The sequence below is a fragment of the Hyla sarda genome, chromosome 1, assembly GCF_029499605.1.
Source record: "Hyla sarda isolate aHylSar1 chromosome 1, aHylSar1.hap1, whole genome shotgun sequence".
Taxonomy (NCBI): Eukaryota; Metazoa; Chordata; class Amphibia; order Anura; family Hylidae; genus Hyla; species Hyla sarda.
Window position 1 is genome coordinate 363,773,889 of NC_079189.1, and position 17,510 is coordinate 363,791,398.

Below are 17,510 nucleotides of genomic sequence, written 5' to 3' on the forward strand. Positions count from 1 at the left end.
GTGTCTGGCTCCAAGATGCATAAGAGGACCGGGCCCAGAAGACTGAAGACCGATATCGGCACATCAGGGGAGTGACAGCGGGTGAGTTACAATTTGCAGCCCGGGCACAATAGATACAAAAACTTCCATCTTATGTCTCCTTTAGGGCCCAAATGGGCTGTGTTCTTAAGGGGTTAAGCATAGTGATCATATGAAGCCATTTGTTATCTCATAGTTGTTTGGCTCCTTTTAAATCATAATAATAAATGAAATCACTCAAATGGCCCTTACCAAAAGTTCACATACCCTTGAATGCTTTACCCTTCTACAGATAAATATGATGACACTCAGGTTAAAATGGCAATTAACAGTTAATTTCCCACAACTGTGGCTTTTTAAATTGTAATTAAATTGTAAATAGTCAATTAGGGAGATTTAATAAAACTTGCTCAGAGGAAATGCTGACCAGTTGCCCCTAGCAACCAATCAGATTTCTTCTTTCATTTTTAAAAGGGCCTCTGAAAAATGTAAGAAGCTATCTGATTGGTTGTTATGGGTAACTGGTCAGCTTTTCTTCTGCACAGATTTGATCTCCCCTAATGAGTTTGCTAGCTTTTGGATTCACTGAATAGGCTAGATACTAAGCCATTGGGAGCTGAAAAAAACTAAATAATGGAACTTTATAAAGAAGGAAAGCTATATAAAATAATGTCTAAAGCTTTGAAAATGCCAGTCGGTACTGTTCAATCACTTATTCAGAAGTGAAAAATTCGGGGATCTCTTGAGACCAAGCTAAGGTCAGGTAGACCAAGAAAGATTTCAGCAACAACTGCGGATGAATTGTTCAGGATACAAAGGAAAACCCAAAGGTAACCTCAAGAGAAATACAGGCTGCTCTAAAAAAAAAGACAGTGTGGTTGTTTCCAGGAACACAATGCAACGATACAACAAAAATGAGCTGCTTGTTCAAGATGCCAGAAAGAAGTCTTTACTGCACCATTGCCACAAAAAAATCCTGATTACAATATATGCCTGACAACACCTTGACAACAAGTCCTATAGTGAAAAAGAATACCATCCCACTGTGAAGCATGGTGGTTGCTCACTGATATTTGGGGGGGTTGTGAGCTCCAAAGGCACAGGAAATGCAGCAAGTTATCAGAAAATACTGGCAGTCTCTTGGACTTTCCAGCAAGACAATGACCCTGTGCATAAGGCAAAGTTGATCCTCCAGTTGTTACAGCACAAAAAGGTGAAGATTTTGACCTTAATATCATCGGGACATCTCAAATGGGCAGTTAACGCAAGATGACCAAAAACTTTGCATGACCTGGAGGCATTTTTTTTATACGAATGGGTAGCCATAATACCTTAAAGAATTTGGGGCCTCATAGACAACTATTACAAAAGAATGCATACTTTCATTAACGCTGAAGAGGGCAAAGCATAGTATTAAGAACTAAGGGAATGCAGACTATTAAACTGAGGTCATTTTATTTTTTTATTTCTTACCAAGCTTAGCCTAGATGTGGCTCCCCAGACTTGATGTCGCGTTGGAAGGCATGGTACGCAGTGCAGCAAGGGATCCAGTGGGGGAATCTCCGCTGCTGGTGAGCCTAGTGGGGTAGTGGCCCAGCGAAGTGATGTGATAATGGGGGGAGCAGCCCGTTCCAGGTGGTGGGCAGCTTCAGTTTTCCCATGCAGTGGAGACCCACCAGGAGGAATGTGGTGACTAGTGGGTTACATGCTTCAGCTTAGACACTGTCTACAGGCTGAAACAGGCCTCTTCTTTTCCTTATGCCACAGCCTTGCGGACGAACGCTTAGCTCCACCCCTTTTTCGTCTTCTGCAACCATTATGGAGGAAGGGTAGATCATGTTTGTCGACCATCCTTCCCCTGAAACCCAGAATGAGGACTGGAGAACCCCAGGAGAAGCAAAAATGTATCAATCCATGAGTTCCCCTTCATCATCATGGAGATCTGTGGCAGGTGGAACCTTTGAGTGGACCTTTAACAACATGGCTGCCCAGCAACAGCCCAGTGAGTGCGCTTTAGTGCAGGGTATGAAGGCGGGGTGGGGGAGGGGGGAAGTTTAGCTAGCATTAATGGGTGTGAAGAGTTAGTTAAGGCATTGTTGATGCAATTGCTAGATGTTCTGTCACAGCAGCCAGGGAGGACAATTGATATTTTCTGTTCTTTCTTTGGAGAAGTTTAATTTGGATAAGAAGAAACTGGATGAAAACAAAATGGAGGAAGACGAGAAGCGCTGGTATTGGCTAATACCATGCACTTTTTCCAACTGGCCTCAATTGTTCTTTATCTTGGCTAGTGTGATAGGTAAAAAAGCTGCAGAGAACTGTCCAGCCTTGTTTTGTTACCTTGATTAGAACATGGAGGCGTTCCAGGTGTATAGGGGGATAGCCCGGCTGCAGTACTATGAACAGTTTAGGCGCTGGAACGTGGGGCCATAAAGGATATTAGCATGGCTGCGTCCAAGGGTGGGGGACAACCCTTTTATTGATGATGTTATCTTGGAATTTTATACCTATATGGTGGTTGCATTTGGATATGGAACAATTTTTACAGAGACAATAAAGTACAGGCCTGTGGTTCGAGTTGTGGAAGGGGCTGGTTTACTTGGAAACCAGGTTCTCTTGGAATTGTTGGCCAATATCCTGGCTACTGAAATTTGGGGGAATGGTTGCAGAACAGGAAAGTCCTTTTCTGTTACAATAACATGGGATGGTGCACTTAATCTTGTGCCTGCAGCGTCATTTGATTTTGCAGGGTTTGTTGTTGAATGCTCAGGTTGAAGCTGTACATGTGTTAGGTGTGCAGAATTCTGTTGCTAACATTCTTTCGTATTGGCACTGGAGGTGGAGAAGACTTGGTTTTAGGCTCAAACTTCATCAGACGATCCTTGCATTGCCTTACTGATGTTACCAAGCACTTACTAGTTAGATTTCATTGGCATTTTTGGCACCTTCCATGTGTCAGAGCAAGAATGTTTGGGTTGTGCATCCAATTTTTGGAAGTACGACCGCACATTCCACGGTCATTGCTGGTTGACCTAGAAGGCTCTCTTTTGTCTCAATTGCAGATATAACAGTGTTGCAGAAATGTGAGGTGGAGCCCCCGCTGATCACCCAGTGATTATAGTTCCCACTTTTTTTGCTTAGGGACAGTGACTGAGATGGCTCATTGGGGTGTGGAAGCGAAACGGATATGGCAAATTGGTCACTGGGATTCTGACCGTTACCGTCTTTTTGTGCAGACGCATTTGTTGTAACCAGATTGTTTGGGTTGTAAATAGGATTTTTCTTCAGTTTTTAAGATAGTTTGGGTGTGTGTGATTGTGTATTGGGAAGTCGTTTTTTGAATATTGTTTGTTGTTATGTTTTTCAGATCAGGAGCCCCATCTGGTTTGGATCGTTGGACACTTCTACGTGTATTAGGGGTCAATCAGAGCATATGTAAGGAGGGATTGGTTGCATTTGGGGTTTCCTAGGTCTTTTTATTTTGCTTTGGTGAATTGGGGTTAGAGGTATGTAGTGAAGTTGGTTGCTTTCAGAGATCCAGTTTTATGCCACTATTATCTGCCCCCTGAAATCTTAGTGGTTCATGCGCAGGGTAATGACTTGGATGTGCATCCATCTGTGACATCATTCAGGATGTTGAAAATGGATCTGTTACGTTTGCAGACCACCTTTCCTGATAGTGTGGTCGGACATGGTGGCAATAAAGGTTTGAAGACATTCGAAATATGTGTCTGAACTAGGTGCAATGGAAACTGAATAAGGAGGCGGGTAGATTTGTGCATCCTAATCACTGTCTGACATTGTGAGCTGGAGTGTGAATGAGTCCAGTTTTTGAGAGGGGATGGTATTAAGTGTGATTGGCATCAATTTGTGGTGTTTGACATTGCAGGAGGGGACCAAACAGCCATTTAGGTATGAAGGGATGAAAGTGTGTAAGGTTTGTAAATATAGGAGCAGTTATTTACTAGCTGTTTCTGGGTACAGCTGGAGTGGGCCTCCTGGTGGTGGTTTGAGGCCTCAGGAGTTACTTGTTACCATGCACTATTTTGGATATATGGATACCCCTGGGTCAGTTGGCTGGAGCCAAGGGCAAAAGTTTACCAAGTGCATGATGTTAATTGATGCAGGGATATAAATGCCGGAAGCCTCAAGGGACCCTTCCAGTCAGATGGTGATGGTTTATTAGTAAAGTGTTATTAAAGTATGTAAGTGAAAATAATCATCAAGATGTTGATTAAGGTTATTTATGTTATGGTGTAATTCTGTGCAGAATGGCTGTGTGAAGTGTGTTTGAATAAATGAGCTGTTCTTGCCTATTTTACCACAAGCTGTGCATTCTTGTTATAGAAGAGTAAGAAGGAAGGTTAAATGTACACCAATAAACCATGATAGATAATCCCAGCATGATGGGTATAATATCGCAATGCAGAGCAGTAGAATTAGGAAGAGGAATTAAATAAAACAAGTAAAGATGAGTCTCTCATTGAGGCCAACTGGTTGTTGTCACAGGAAACAATAGATCTAAGCCACTTCTTTGCATGTATTCGTTTATCATGGTAACCCTGGCCTGGGGATGTTCAAATTACTTTAAAGGGGTTGTGCGCTGCCCTGCAGTTCGGAGCTCTGCTCACAGCGTCCGGAAGTTCATTACTCCGAACGCTGTGTGCGGGCTTCCGTGTTCGCAGCTGTCGGGTGTGACGTCACGCCCGGCCCCTTCGTGGTGTCTCGCCCGCCCCCTCGTGACATCTCGCCCACCCCCTCAACTAAAGTCTATAGACTTTGGTAGAGGTGGCGGGCGTGACGTCACGAGGGGGCGGGCAAGACGTCACGAAGGGGCCGGGCGTGACATCACGCCCGACGCCTGCGAACACGGAAGCCCGCACACAGCGTTCGGAGTAATGAACTTCTGGACGCTGTGAGCTGCAGGGCAGCGCACAACCCCTTTAATAATAGAAAAGACATGTACTTCATTAGCATGCCAGGCAATGAGTGTGCCCCTTTAGTGTTCAATATCATATCAAATTTTTCCTTTATATTCCCTACTGAAAGGATAAAATTTTTTAAATAGAAGTAATTTACAAATCTGTTTAACTTTTTGGCACCAGTTGATTTAAAAAAAAAAAAAAGGTTTTCCACTGGAGTACCCCTTTAAGGCCCTTATCTTTTACTGCTTCCCTACAGTCTCCTATATGCATCCCACATGTGCCTCTTGCCATTTCCCTTTGTGGCCCCTAGGCATCCCAGTCCAAGCATACTTTTTATTAGCATCTATAATGTGACGTGCAGTTCCAACATCTTCTCCAGGCTAACTTCCTTATTTTTAGTGCATACACTGCTCCCCATCACCATGAAGCACTATCATTCCCTGCCCAGACCCATAGCGTTCATTACCATTGCAATATCTGCAGTTGTCCAATTAGCCATCTGTTACCTTGGGCCTCTTTTTCCCTGTTACCATTGGACTTTGTTCTGTGTTTTCTGTTAGGCTTTTTTTCCTTATCTTGTTATTATATTTTAATATATGTCTAATAAAACTTATGTTTTAAAGGACTATGATACATATGTGTCTGACATCCCAACAACTACATCTTTGAAGGAGCAAAATCAAAATAGGCCTTAAAAACTGTTCTTTTTGGAAGAATTGATCATTAAACCCCCCCCCCGGGGTCTCTCTCTTCTCCTCACTGTGATGACTTCTCCCCCTCCCTCACTATGCTCTGACTCACAGAGGGCCGGGAGCAAGCACAGCAGCTCTGGACCTGCCTGCAGCCCTGTCAATGACGTGTTGATGACCACTGGACATTGCAGGGCTGGTATGTGTCCCAGAAGGCAGGGGGACCCCTAGTGGACACTTTTTTGACTGGCTTTTTCAGTATGAAATACTGAAAATTTTCTGATGAAAGAAATTGCTAAATATAATCAGGGACATTTATCATCGTTGCTTTGGTAAGCGAGTTCCGTAGGCATTTTTTTTTATTGCTTTTGGTTTTGCTTATGTGTAAGCGAGTTCTGTAGGCATTTTTTTATTGCTTTTGGTTTTGCTTATGTGTGACATATTTATCATACTATCACAGGGGGATGATAAATTTGGCTCACTCAAAGGAGTTCTCTAAGCTAAAACTTTTAACCCCCACTGTGCCCGGACTGTAAAACTATGCATAATAAACTTTCACTAACCTGCCTACGATCCCCCGTTGTTCCGATATCGCCGTCCCGTTCTCCGGTCCCGGTCTCTTCCACTACCTGCGGGTCGGTGACTTCACTCTGAGCTCAGCCTATCAGCGGCCGCAGCAATGTCCCGTCGTGGCCGCTGATAGGCTCAGCGCAGAGTGAAGTCACCGACCCGCAGGAAGAGGAAGCTGACAGGGACCGGAGCACGGGCGGCGATATCGGAACAGGTAAGTGAAAGTTTATTATGTATAGATTTACAGCCCGGGCACATCGGGGGATAAAATATTTCAGTTGGAGAACTCCTTTAAGCAAAAAAACATAAATCACTTTTGAATACCATTTATTTTGCACACATAAGCAAAAACCATTAAATTACTTCAGAACAACACTTTGTGACACCACCTCCTCTCCTCTGTGACTTTTCTGCTCTAAAATCACAGTTGTGAAAAAAAATGTGTGAAATATAAATATTTTTTGGACACAGGGTTTTTTTATTTTTGCACTTTCGTTTTTTTTCTCTCATCTTCTAAAAATCATAACACTTTCAATTTTCCACCTTACATATAAAGCCTTGTTTTTTGCACCACCAATTTTACTTTGTAATGACATTAATCATTTCACCACAAGATCTATGGCAAGACAAAAAAAATATTTGTGGAACAGAATTGAGGGGGGTGGGGGGATGCCATTTTGTAACTTTTAGGACATTTTGTTTCTACCCAGTGCACTTTTCTGTAAAAATTACACATTCTATGTATTCTATAGGTCCATACAATTGAAATGATATCCAACTAGGCTTCTTTCACACTGCCTTTGTGACATGGCAATGTGACAACAGCTTCCACTACTAAGCCTGTAAAGTAAATTTAATTTTTAAAAAACCACAACACTTTTTAAAAACTTTTATTCCAAAAAACACTCCCACACAAGACCTCTTTAGCTATTTTATTAATATTAAATTTAAAAAAACGCTGGTCAACAACGTAGTCCTCCGAATCTGAAGAAGTCCTCTGCATACACAGATCTGAAATGATAAGAAAAAAACATGAAAAATAGGTTAGTACATTTATAGTGCCCTCCCTTAAAGAAAACGTCCATAAACCAGCGTTTCCTAACAGGGAGCCTCCAGCTGTTGCTAAATTGCAACCCCATAATTTCCAGGCTGCCTTTGATTGTCTAGGAAAGATATAAGTTGCAACTTAGCAACAACTGGAGTCTCTCTGTTTCCCTACTATAACTACCATCATGGGAGTTGTAGTTTAGCAACAGCTGGAGGCACCTCATGGAAGTTTTAGTTTAGCAATAGTTGGAGGCACCCCATTCCTAAACTACAACTCCCGTCATGGAAGTTGTAGTTTAGCAACAGCTGGAGCGACCCCATTTATAAACTACAACTCCCGTCATGGAAGTTGTAGTTTAGCAACAGCTGGAGGCACCCTATTCCTAAACTACAACTCCCATCATGGATGTTGTAGTTTAGCAACAGCTGGAGGCGGCCCAATTATAAACTACAACTCTCATCATGGAAGTTGTAGTTTAGCAACAGCTGGAGGCAAACCGTTCCTTAACTACAACTCCTGTCATGGAAGTTGTAGTTTAGCAACAGCTGGAGGCAGCCCAATTCTAAACTACAACTCCCATCATTGAAGTTGTAGTTTAGCAACAGCTGGAGGCACCCCGTTCCTAAACTACAACTCCCATCATGGAAGTTGTAGTTTGGCAACAGCTGGAGGCACCAGCAGCTCCCCGGCCACCCGCCCGCTAGCTGTGGCAAGACTACAACTCCCAGCATTCCCTAACAGTGAGGACATGTTGGGAGTTGTAGTTGCAACAGCTGGAAGTTACAGGCAGGTGGCCAGGGAGTGGAACCCCCCTGCTTATTGCCAACAACCCCCCCTCCCTGCTTATTGCCAACCCCTCCCCCCCCTCCCTTAAAGAAAACGTCCATAAACCAGCGTTTCCTAACAGGGAGCCTCCAGCTGTTGCTAAATTGCAACCCCATAATTTCCAGGCCGCCTTTGATTGTCTAGGAAAGATATAAATTGCAACTTATCAACAACTGGAGTCTCTCTGTTTCCCTACTATGACTGCCATCATGGGAGTTGTAGTTTAGCAACAGCTGGAGGCACCTCATGGAAGTTTTAGTTTAGCAATAGTTGGAGGCACCCCATTTATAAACTACAACTCCCATCATGGAAGTTGTAGTTTAGCAACAGCTGGAGGCAGCCCAATTATAAACTACAACTCTCATCATGGAAGTTGTAGCTTAGCAACAGCTGGAGGCAAACCGTTCCTTAACTACAACTCCTGTCATGGAAGTTGTAGTTTAGCAACAGCTGGAGGCAGCCCAATTCTAAACTACAACTCCCATCATTGAAGTTGTAGTTTAGCAACAGCTGGAGGCACCCCATTCCTAAACTACAACTCCCATCATGGAAGTTGTAGTTTGGCAACAGCTGGAGGCACCAGCAGCTCCCCGGCCACCCGCCCGCTAGCTGTGGCAAGACTACAACTCCCAGCATTCCCTAACAGTGAGGACATGTTGGGAATTGTAGTTGCAACGGCTGGAAGTTACAGACAGGTGGCCAGGGAGGGGAACCCCCCTGCTTATTGCCAACAACCCCCCCTCCCTGCTTATTGCCAACCCCCCCCCTCTCAATTGCCAACCCCCCCCCCCCCCGACAGTTGCCTACACTCCCACCATGGCCGCTCTCCTCCCGTGTGTGTAACATCCCCCTCACCACCGCTTATCTTTGCCTCGCCGCCGCTGGTCGCAGCAGCAGAAATATGAAGATACAGTGTAGTTTCATATTCCTTGCAGCTGGCCGGCTCCTCTCCCTGGCAACCCACCCGCAACTACCAGCTGTTGCAACTACAGCTCCGAGCATGTCCTCACTGACAGGGCATGCTGGGAGTTGTACTCCTGTAATGGCTAGCCGGCGGATGGGAGGTCTGGAGCAAGCGGCGGTGGCGAGGCAAAGATAGGCAGCGGTGGGGGGGACGTGACACACAGGAGGTGAGCGGGGGACATGATTTCAAATTTCCCGCAGGAGCTGTGGTCTCGGCTCCCGCCGGGAAATATGATATCCCGCTCTCCAAAGCAAGTTTTGTAAGCTAGGTCCGGGTTGGCTTACATTTACACTGCTTTGGAGGCAGTTGCGACTTTGGTGCGACTGTCGCACTTGATAAATCCCTGACCACTGTAAATTGAAAACTGAAATCTACTTTATTGTAGATTTTAGCTTTCTGCCAAAAGTCGCACAAAAAATTGTTTAGGCGCAGATGCAACTTTTTGTGCGACTTTTGTAAGCAAAAAAAGAGCTCTAATTGCCTTAATAAATCTCCACCATTGTTTTTGCATGCTTTATAACATATCAAAAGTTATTGTATCTGACAGTGGCAATTTAAAGCATACCTGTCAGATCCCACAAAAAATTACTCAGCATCTAATCCTGACCATGTACATTACATTTTTATGCCTCTATAACCTATATTTATTATGAAAATGCCTCTATTCATTAGCTCACCGCGTTAGAAGGGGAAGGGGGCATGTCCCTCCTTGTGGTGGTGGAAGGTGATTGGTGTGTTTGCTCATGCAGCCTTGTACATGAGTCATCTCTTGTCCATGACTCATGGACATGCCTAATGCTGCTACAAGACTCGTTAGAGTCCAGGGGCGGTTTTCTTTATTAAATATTAAAAAAACTTTAAACAACCATATTACAAAAGGTTTAATTTTCATCAGTAACAACATATTAAAAGTTTTTGGATCAGACAGTGCCCATTTAAGAGCCAATGGAAGAGTGTATTGATTAATTCCTGCTGGGGAATCAGTTATCGGTATCGGTGACATTTGCTAGTGCTAAAGCTATTGTGAGCTATTTACGCTGAGTGTAAATCCAATAAATAAGGGCTTTTGTGTTGTCTCCCAGCAGAAAATGGAGCAGTCAGTAACCGAGCAGTGTAATTATGTGGGTTGTTGGTTATGTAGGTTGCAGATTGTTTTGTTCGTGTTTTAGCAGCTATTATACACTGCTATCTCCGGTTGCTTATTGTTAGTGGTCACCGAGTGAGTGGGAATTGTATACATTCTTGAGATTGGGTTAAGAATTAAAAAGAGAAAAAGAACAAAAATATATTGTGTTGGAGAAGCTGTATTGTTTGCATGACTCTTGCATGACCAGTGGAGGTATAGTACTAAGGCTGACATGTGTCTGCAAGTGCTTTAATGTCAATTTAGCACTTTTTTATACAGTCCCTTACAGCAGTGTTAGCACAATACTGTGTAGTCTATAATACAATTTACGTGGTTATTATGACATGTGGTGCATACCTTACAATCCATAATATTGCCCTTGATCCACCCAGCCACATCCCTGATCCACCCACTCACACAACTAACCAGTCCGGGCTGCACCCATGATTTATAAAACATACAAACATTGGTACAAACTATGCCTGCTTGGGGAGGATGCTGCACACAAAGATCACTTGTCAGTGTGGTATTAAATGGATCAGTTCCTGAAGCCACATTTTTATTATACAATAAGCTCAGTGCTGGGGATAATCAGCCGCAAACATATTAATCCATTTTACTATGTTTTTACAGTAGGTTGTGAATGCAGGATTTTATTCATCCACGTACTCACAGTTATATAAATACCTTGTAAACTATGTGAAATTACATACAACACATTCAGAAAGTTTTCAGACCCCTTCAAAATGTTTCACATTTTGTTAATTTTACAGCCTTGTGCAAAAATTGTAAACAAAATCACCCCCCCCCCATTATTCTGCACTCATTATATCCCAAAATGAAAATGTCAAAAAAGATTTTAGAAATGTATGACTAAAAATGTATTAAAAATGAAACACATAAATTTGGCATGAACATAAGTATTCAGACCCCTTACTATGACACTTGGTATTTTGCTTTGAGACCTCCCATTTTTCATCATCTCTGAGATGTTTCTACACCTTAATTGAAGTCACTTGTGGTAAATTCAGTTGACTGGACGTAATTTGGAAAGACACGCCCCTGTCTATATAAGGTCTCACTGCTGACAGTGTATATAATAGCAAAACCGAGCCCTGAGAAGGAAAGAACTGCCTGTAGAACTCATAGACAAGATTGTGTGCAGCCACAGATCTAGAGAAAGGTACAAACAATGTCTGCTGCACTAGCAGTTCCCAAGAAGACCGTGGCCTAAAAAATTCTTAAATGGAAGCAGGTTGCAACAACCAGGATTCTTTCTAGAGCTGTCCACCACACCAATATTAGTAATGAGGGGAGAAGGGCCTTGGCAAGAGAGGTGAAGAAAAAGAATGCAGAGAAGAATTGCAAAAAAATCTCCAAATCCAGGTGGCATCATACCCAAGAAGAATACAGGCTGTAATCACTGCCAAGAGTGCTTCAACTAAATCCTAAATAAGGGGTCTGAATACTTTTGTCAGTTTTGGTTTTCTCTTTTTAATAAATTGGCAAAGATTCTGTTTTCATTTTCCCTTAATGGGGTTTTGAGTGTGGAATTATGGGGGAAAAAATATTTTACAATAAGGCCACAGCATAACAAAATGTGAAAAAAAAAAAAAAGTTAAAGGGTCTGAAAACTTTCCAAATGCGCTGAATGTCTTAAACAGCTTTTAGGATACAACTTTTTCTAATGTTTTGCTTTTTTCTGTTTATAGGAGAGGACTACCATCAAGTTCTACTTTCACACTAGAAGACAGTGCATACCAAACATCTGAGCAGAGCACAATAGAAATGGACAATGACAATGATGCCTTTGATGTCTACTTAGTAAGTCATTTCTAAGAGCTTTGGCCGACTTATATCATTGTCTTTAAACAGTTTTTTGTGTCTATAGAAAAGGCACAAAAAAGGCGTAAATATATATATATATATATATATATATATATATAAAACTCAACGTGTGTGTGTATGTATGTATGTGTGTTTGGTTCCACAAAAACTTCCAAACGGCTAAAGATATTAACATGAAATTTGGCACACGTTACTTATATGTCAACAACAAACATAGGATAGGTGATTTAACCCTTACTCACCCCCATTTGCCAGGGGCGGGGTTTATGTTTAAAGTCCCATACAAGTCAATGGAAATATATGTTACTGCATAACTTCCAAACGACTGGAGATATTTCGATAATACTTGGTCACATGTTACTTATATGTCCCCCTAAAATATAGGATAGTTAATTTAACCCTTAACTACCCCCATTTGTGAGGGTCAGGGTTTTTGTTTAACCCCTTAAGGACCAAGGACGTACCGGTACGTCCTTGGTCCTGCTCTTCTGATATAACGCGGGGTTACACAGTAACCCCGCGTCATATCATGGCGGGCCCGGCGTCATAGTGAAGCCGGGACCCGCCTCTAATAGCGCGCAGCGCCGATCGCGGCGCCGCGCGCTATTAACCCTTTAGCCGGCTAAAAGTGAAAGTTGCCGGCTAGCTCAGTCGGGCTGTTCGGGATAGCCGCGGCTAATCGCGGCATCCCGAACAGCTGACAGGACAGCGGGAGGGCCCCTTCCTGCCTCCTCGCTGTCCGATCGCCGAATGACTGCTCAGTGCCTGAGATCCAGGCATGAGCAGTCATGCGGCAGAATCGTTGATCACTGGTTTCTTATGAGAAACCAGTGATCAACATAGAAGATCAGTGTGTGCAGTGTTATAGGTCCCTATGGGACCTATAACACTGCAAAAAAAAAGTGAAAAAAAAAAGTGAATAAATATCATTCAACTCCTCCCCTATTAAAAGTTTGAATCACCCCCCTTTTCCAATAAAAAAAAAACACAGTGTAAATAAAAATAAAAATAAACATATGTGGTATCACCGCGTGCGGAAATGTCCGAATTATAAAAATATATCATTAATTAAACCGCTCGGTCAATGGCGTGCGCGCAAAAAAATTCCAAAGTCCAAAATAGTGCATTTTTGGTCACTTTTTATATCATTTAAAAATGAATAAAAAGTGATCAATAAGTCCTATCAATGCAAAAATGGTACCGTTAAAAACTTCAGATCACGGCGCAAAAAATGAGCCCTCATACCGCCCCATACATGGAAAAATAAAAAAGTTATAGGGGTCAGAAGATGACAATTTTAAACGTATTAATTTTCCTGCATGTAGTTATGATTTTTTCCAGAAGTCCGACAAAATCAAACCTATATAAGTAGGGTATCATTTTAATCGTATGGACCTACAGAATACATATCAGGTGTCATTTTTACCGAAAAATGTACTACGTAGAAACGGAAGCCCCCAAAAGTTACAAAACAGCGTTTTTTTTTTTCAATTTTGTCGCACAATGATTTTTTTTCCCGCTTCACCATAGATTTTTGGGCAAAATGACTGATGTCATTACAAAGTAGAATTGGTGGCGCAAAAAATAAGCCATCATATGGATTTTTAGGTGTAAATTTGAAAGAGTTATGATTTTTTAAAGGCAAGGAGCAAAAAACGAAAATGCAAAAACGGAAAAACCTCCGGTCCTTAAGGGGTTAAAGTCCCATGCAAATCAATGGGAAATGTATGTTCCCACATTACTTCCGTATGGCTGGAGATATTTCAATACCTGGTACACATATTACGGGTCGGGATATAAGGACGGGATGGGAGGTCGAGATAGGAGGTCGGGATAGGAGGACGGGATATGAGGATGGGATACGAGGACGAGATATGAGGTCGGGATAGCAGGTCAGGATAGGAGGATGGGATAGGAGGACGGGATAGGAGGACGGGATAGGAGGACGGGATAGGAGGACCGGATATGAGGACGGGATAGGAGGTCTGGATAGGAGGTCGGGATAGGAGGTCAAGATAGGAGGTCGAGATATGAGGACGGGAAAGGAGGTCGGGATAGGAGGATGGGATAGGAGGATGGGATAGGAGGTCGGGATAGGAGGTATAGATAGGAGGTCGAGATAGGAGGATGGGATAGGAGGTCGAGATAGGAGGATGGGATAGGAGGTCAAGATTGGAGGTCGAAATAGGAGGATAGGAAAGGAGGTCGGGATAGGAGGTCGGCATAGGAGGACAGGATAGGAGGTCGAGATAGGAGGTCGAGATTGGAGGACGGGATAGGAGGTCGAGATAGGAGGTCGAGATATGAGGACGGGAAAGGAGGATGGGAAAGGAGGTCGGGATAGGAGGTTGAGATAGGAGGACAGGATAGGAGGACAGGATAGGAGGTCAAGATAGGAGGACGGAATAGGAGGACGGGATAGGAAGACGGGATAGGAGGTCAAGATAGGAGATCGGGATAGGAGATCGGCATAGGAGGTTGAGATAGGAGGTCAGGATAGAAGGTCGGGATTGGAGGACGGGATAGGAGGATGGGATAGGAGGACGGTATAGGAGGTCACGTCAGGAGGTCGGGATAGGAGGTCGAGATAGGAGGACAGGATAGGAGGTTGGGATATGGGGTTGGGATATGACAACAATATATGAGGACTGGATACGAAGTCAAAAGCTTCCTCCTTTGTTTATTTTCCTCCCCAACAGGGATTAGGCTGGGTTCACACCACGTTTTGTTACATACGGTTCCCGTATGCGGCTGGGAGGAGGGGGCGGGGCTTAATCGCGGCGCCCGAACTCAGCCGTATTCGGGAACCGTATTTAATGTATGTCTATGAGCCGACCGGAGTGAACCGCAGCCTCCGGTCGGCTCCGTTTTCGGCCGTATGCGGTTTCCCGACCACAGGCAAAAACGTGGTCGACCGTGTTTTTGCCTACGGTGGGGAAACCGCATACGGCCGAAAATGAAGCCGACCGGAGGCTGCGGTTCACTCCGGTCGGCTCATAGACATGCATTAAATACGGTTCCCGAATACGGCTGAATGCGGGCGCCGCGATTAAGCCCCGCCCCCTCTTCCCAGCCGTATACGGGAACCGTACTTAACAAAACATGGTGTGAACCCAGCCTTAGGAAGGAAAAACCGGGCAACGTCGGGTACTCAGCTAGTATATATATAAAACTCAACGTGTGTGTGTGTATGTATGTTCCACAAAAACTTCCAAACGGCTAAAGATATTAACATGAAACTTGGCACACATGTTACTTATATGTCAACAACAAACATAGGATAGGTGATTTAACCCTTACTCACCCCCATTTGCCAGGGGCGGGGTTTATGTTTAAAGTCCTATACAAGTCTATGGAAAATATATGTTACTGCATAACTTCCAAACGGCTGGAGATATTTCGATAATACTTGGTCACATGTTACTTATATGTCCACTTAAAATATAGGATAGTTAATTTACCCCTTAACTACACCCATTTGTGAGGGTCAGGGTTTTTGTTTAAAGTCACGTGCAAATCAATGGGAAATGTATGTTCTCACATAACTTCTGTACGGCTGGAGATATTTCAATACCTGGTACACATATTACAGATTGGGATATGAGGACGGGATGGGAGGTCGAGATAGGAGGTCGAGATATGAGGACGGGAAAGGGAGGTCGAGATAGGTGGTCGGGGTAGGAGGTCAAGATAGGAGGACGGGATAGGAGGTTGAGATAGGAGGTTGGGATAGAAGGTCGGGATAAGAGGTGGAGATAGGAGGACGGGATAGGGGGTTCAGATAGGAGGACAGGATAGGAGGACAGGCTAGGAGGACAGGATAGGAGGTCGAGATAGGAAGTCGGGATAGGAGGTCGAGATAGGAGGACGGGATAGAAGGACGGGATAGGAGGTCAAGATAGGAGGTCGGGATAGAAGGTCGAGATAGGAGGATGGGATAGGAGAATGAGATATGAGGTCGGGATAGGAGGACGGCATAGGAGGACGGGATAGGAGGATGGGATAGGAGGTCGGTATAGGAGGTCGGGATAGGAGGTCGGGATAGGAGGACGTGATAGGAGGTCAAGACAGGAGGTCGAGATAGGAGGTCGGGATAGGAGGTCGAGATAGGAGGATGGGATAGGAGGACAGGATAGGAGGTCAAGATAGGAGGTCGGGATAGGAGGTCAAGATAGGAGGACGGGATAGGAGGATAGGATAGGAGGTTGAGATAGGAGGTCGGGATAGGAGGTCAGGGTATGAGGATGGGATATGAGGACAGGATATGGGGTTGGGATATGACAACAATATATGGGGATGGGATTTGAAGTCAAAAGCTTCCTCCTTTGTTGATTTTCCTCCCCAACAAGGATGAGGAAGGAAAAACCGGGCAACGCCAGGTATTCAGATAGTATTCTTTAAAAAACACTAAAATATTTGGTACACCATGAACTAGTTTTAGTATTCGTCCATTATGTGTATTCTATCCATCCAGTGATAGTTGTCCGCTGTCACTGTTGTGTATATTGCCATCTTTACAATTATCCTAGCATCTCCACTACCTTCATTCTTTACTATCCTATACTATAGTAAAGTTGAAAATCCAAAAATATCCAAGTTATCTACCCTCTGGTAGTGTATCTACCCCTCTGGTAGTGTAGTAATATCCAACAAAGGTGCTCTGAAATGCTCTTATTAACGCATTGCATAATTACATGGACTTTCTTATTCGAGACCTTTATCGATTTGCCAGAGCTGATAACGGCTATAAGGAACTGCCTGTTTATGGGCACCATAGAGTGTTTGAAAGGGTTTTCTCATGAAGGTCCCATGTTCTCCCATTTTTTTGGATATGTGCACTGCCATACCATTCAACTGTACTGGGCTGTTTTTGTCTGGCCCATAGAGTGGAATGGAATGTATTTTGTGGGGGAAAAAACTTTAATCGCTGCAGTAAAACGAAATTTGGTAACGGGGTGTTATGAAGGCAGATGTTGTTACCCCAGGGGCAGATGGCATTAACCCCTTGTATTTGTGACGCCAGGGCGTAGTTTATCCTCTGTACTACCCGAAGGTATACCGCTAGATCCTGGGCTAGGCACAGGGGCAATAATGACTTTGACGCCAAGTTAAGGATAATGGTAGCTTTACTGAGGGTAGACAGATGGTAAAGTCTATACAGTTCAGCCTGGGCTCACGGAGGTGACCAGTGACTCAGAGACCTTAAGGGCTTGCTGGGACTTGTAGTAAGATTGGACAATTTAATGCAGGCCACGCTGACTTGACAGTTACTGACAGGGACTGAGTTGACTGATGACTGAAAAAGCTATGACTGTAGCTTACTTGCAATTGACTGTGGCTGCAGACTTGACTTGAGGCCTCCAATGACTCTGGATGCTCTCAAGGACTCGACTTGATTTCAGCAAAGACTTGTAAGGAAAGAGAGAGAGCTAGCTCCTCCCAGGGCTTTTATGGGGGAGACTAGCAGGGAGCCCATAAGCCACCCTTGGGTCATCTG

General features: G+C 43.8%; 1 protein-coding gene across 4 annotated transcripts in view; it reads left to right on the forward strand.

Moving 5' to 3' along the window:
• Nucleotides 1–17,510, forward strand: part of PIP5K1B (phosphatidylinositol-4-phosphate 5-kinase type 1 beta) — a 177,538-nt gene that overhangs the window by 139,978 nt on the left and 20,050 nt on the right. For all 4 annotated transcript variants that reach the window (XM_056523046.1, XM_056523048.1, XM_056523049.1 and 1 more), the window contains one exon: nucleotides 11,878–11,989. In XM_056523046.1, the coding sequence (XP_056379021.1) occupies nucleotides 11,878–11,989 (112 nt within the window). The remainder of the gene's footprint in view (nucleotides 1–11,877; nucleotides 11,990–17,510) is intronic.